This window comes from Verruconis gallopava (assembly GCF_000836295.1).
Source record: "Verruconis gallopava strain CBS 43764 unplaced genomic scaffold supercont1.280, whole genome shotgun sequence".
NCBI lineage: Eukaryota > Fungi > Ascomycota > Dothideomycetes > Venturiales > Sympoventuriaceae > Verruconis > Verruconis gallopava.
This window is the reverse complement of record NW_015622416.1, coordinates 1-3,663: the sequence shown is the minus strand read 5'-3', so window position 1 is coordinate 3,663 and position 3,663 is coordinate 1. Positions and strand designations below refer to the sequence as shown.

Genomic DNA, 3,663 nt, shown 5'->3' with positions numbered 1-3,663 from the left:
ACGGTGGGCTGATGTACCGGCTGGACGAAGAAGGGATGGGCGGAAAAGATACCATCGTGATAGGCGGCATTTGAGGTTTCGAGAGTGGGCTGCTTCGATGTCAGTCGATGAGCAATTGTGCCGTTTTTCCAAGCAGATTGAGGAAGCTACGCTGGATCAGTTGCCTGCAATTATAGACCAAGTAAGAGACGAGAAGTATGCAGACATACAGTTGGATATTATCCGCAGTTGTCTCCGTCGTGTCTTACGAGATGGTAGTTCAGGTGGCCATTTTGAGCCGAGAGATGCACAAGTTCAAGCCATGCATCGTCTGGTCTTTATTGGTGGTGATACTCTCCTCATTGCTCGTACCGGTTTTGGAAAGAGCATTATTTTCCATACTTTTTCAATTCTGACTGGCAAGATCACACTCCAGATCATCCCATTAAGTAAGCTAGGCGAAGAGCAAGTTGAGAGTATCAAGCGCCTTAATGGGACCCGGCCATGTCTACTTTCATATGAAAGTAAACAGGCTGAGCAGAACCTATTAAGTCAGATCAGGAATGGCCATTTCACACATATCCTGCTTGGGCCTGAGCAGGCGGCATCTCGATCATTCCGTCGTGTGCTGAAGGACCATGAGTTTCGGTTTCAGGTTGGCTTAGTCGCGATAGACGAATGTCATCTTGTCGGTCAATGGGCCGAGTTTAGGCCTCAGTTTACGATGCTTGGAGAGCTTCGTAATCTTCTGCCTGATAGTACTGTCTGGTTTGCCTGTTCCGCTACTTTAAGTGATAAAGCAGAACGTTCAGTATTAGATCGAACTGGGTTTCGGCCTATTGGTAATGGTAGGCATCGGGCTGCGGTCATCCGGACATCTATCGACCGCCCAGATCTCAGCATATCTGTACAGCCAATTGCTAGAGGGCAGATCAACTCATATAATGCCCTACACTTTCTGCTTGATGATTGTCTTGATGCAGATGGCCGTTTTTTACCCGAAAGGATTCCAAAGACAATTGTCTTTATCGATGGTCGCCGAAAAATCGCAAATGCTGTGCATCAGCTTCGTTCCTGGCTATCAGAAAAAACCTCGTGTGATGAGATAGGGTATAATACCACAGCAACAGCTACACCCCGAAGTCATCAAGCTATTCAGATTATCCAAGAGTTTACTGCGCGTGTGGCAGTACATGATCGGAAAGTTCGATATGAGGAGTTTGTGAAACCAGAATCAACAATACGCATCATGGTTGCTACTGCTGTGCTTGGTACAGGGGTAAATATAGCAGATGTGCAACGCGTTGTTATATGGAACTTCCCAATTGATCGTACCCTAGCTGAGGTATGGCAACGTTTGGGTCGTGGTGGTCGTGCACCTGGTATGATTAGCCAAGGCTATATCTTCCTGCCTTACTGGGTGTTTGACAATCAAGGTTGCAGCCCTCTTATACCAGAACAGGATAGTCAAGGCCATATGTCGCGGGCTGGTCGGGGCCGCAAAAGCTATCATCGATCTACCCAGTCGAAATTGACTCGAAGTCGGCTACAGCAAAGTTTTACACCGGGTGACCTTAGTGACGCAGATAGTATCGATTCCGCTATGTCAACACAGCCTACACAGGTAGCTGATACCCCAACCTGGACGCTATCAGATATCAGAAAACGTACAGCTTTGAAAGACTCGGGTATTGAGTGGCTTGAGATGGTTAATGCTGTTTGTCATCGGAGGGCCTTTCTCACGTACCTTGGTGAGAATAAACTTACGCCTAATGCGGATATTACAACAGTACTAGCAGCGAAGTGTTGTACTGCCTGCAATCCCAGTCTTCATGGTGCTTTGTCTATCGCACCACCTGCCGCGAAAGATTTATCGCGGCCAAAGGCAGGTTCCATGGCTTGCTTTGCGCTTGAGATGATTGAAGAGTGGATTCAGTTCCAGGCGAATAAGATATATGCGCATGCTGATCGACGGTTTGATATGCCTAGTTCGGCATTTATGGAAGTTGATATACAGTGGCAACTGGCATATCTATTTCGGGATCAAATCGACCTCCTGCAGTCCTTAAGCTCATTTAGAGCACTTGTGACTGCAGCGCCATTACTCCAAGACTGGTATTATAAAGATCAGTATTGTCAGCAACTGACAGCTTGGATTCAGACGATTGTCCCAGTCGTCTCTCAAAGGTATCTTGAGCACCGCCGGGGCGTGCGATGTAATAAAGGAGCATCTCAAGGTCTAGATGCTATAGTGTCTGGTTCGGATATACCTCTCAATCAGCATGTGTCTGCTGATTTAACAGATACAGAGCAGCAAAGGCCATCAACACCATTGAGTCAATTGATCGGGCAGATGATCATGTCCCCGATTCATATGCCACCTGACTGGAGTCCTCTCAGTATTGGTTCTGAGGCAGTCTCTCCTAGTATTCTCGCAGCAATGCAAACTCTCGAGCGGACCAGGCACCAAGCATCTGAAGTTGCAGCTCTTCTCGCATCCAAGTCTCCGAGATCGCCATCGCGTCCTAGGCCAGTACAACCATATGAGGCGCTATCAGAGGTCTCAACCTCTAAACTGAATGGTGTGCGGCAATCAAGGCGTATCCGGACACCATCACGTAAGATGCGTGATAACTAACATCTCTAAGGTTACACTGGGATTAAATTCGTGTGTTCTGATTTGTTCAGGAGTTCGCAGGAGTTGACATACCCTGTTATTATACCACTATTAGAATAGCAGTTTCTTACTAGCTCTCTCCTCTGTATAGTATTACTATTTAGTATCAGGTGTACCAGGTCTCTATTCTCACCGGTGCTGTCAAGAATGTAGTTTATTATTAGTTGTTGCTATTGCTCTGTCTGGCATCGTGGTTTGGTCTAGGGTGTCGCTGTTGTTCTGTCTGGCATCGCTGATTGGGTGTAGGGTAATGCCGGCGCTATCTAGCATCGCAGTTCGGTGTAGGTTGTATGAGGTCACCATTCTCCTAAGTGCTCTATCTCTTGCGTGCCTCTCGCATGCCTGCTGCGCGTTTTCTACGCTCATCTTGTTTATGCTATGTGATTAAGATACAAATTACCTATTTAGGTAAGGTGTATCTTTTAATCGGACTTCCTGTAATCTGATTGGTTTAGGAGTTTACCAGAGATCACAGGAACAAAATAAAGCAGGTATAATAGCTTAAGATCTAGGAGCATAATAATTAATCTTTACTATTCTAGAAATAATTATGGTTAAAACATTTTTAGTAGCTAGATCTAGAATACTATAATCTTATTGGTTCAGGAGTTTGCAAGAGTTTGCAGGAGTTTGCAGGAGTTTGCAGGAGTTTGTAGGAGTTACATAAGGTGAGGATAATAGGAATATGACAATAGAGATTAGATCTGAACAATAAGCTATAGCTAATATTTTTAAGTTAATATAAGTATGCTTGCCCCCAGTGATTTCATAACATAATATTCGTCACTATGTCGCGTGTGCCTGCTATCGTCGCGCTCGCCCGCCCACCCTGTGTCTGGGCCTCTGAGGCCAACATTCTCTGGCTCGCTGCCTCGGTGCCGCGTGGCGCCCTCCGGTACTAATCTAATAGATTGTATGCTATAGTTAGGTTATGCATATACTAACCTGTTATAGCACCTTACATGGCCGTGTCCGCCGCCGCCGCCTGCTGCCGCCACCACCACCAC

The 3,663-nt window shown here is 46.2% G+C and overlaps 1 protein-coding gene across 1 annotated transcript; it reads left to right on the top strand.

Annotated features, from left to right (window-relative positions):
- Positions 1–6: 6 nt before the first annotated feature.
- On the top strand, positions 7–2,913 carry PV09_09841 (uncharacterized protein). Its single transcript, XM_016363989.1, has one exon. The coding sequence runs from the start codon at positions 98–100 to the stop codon at positions 2,615–2,617; it is 2,520 nt and encodes an 839-aa protein (XP_016208183.1). The 5' UTR covers positions 7–97; the 3' UTR covers positions 2,618–2,913.
- Positions 2,914–3,663: the final 750 nt, after the last annotated feature.

Excerpts from the sequence above, each read along its gene's own strand:
- PV09_09841 (XM_016363989.1), top strand. The coding sequence starts at position 98 with ATGTCAGTCGATGAGCAATTGTGCCGTTTTTCCAAGCAGATTGAGGAA.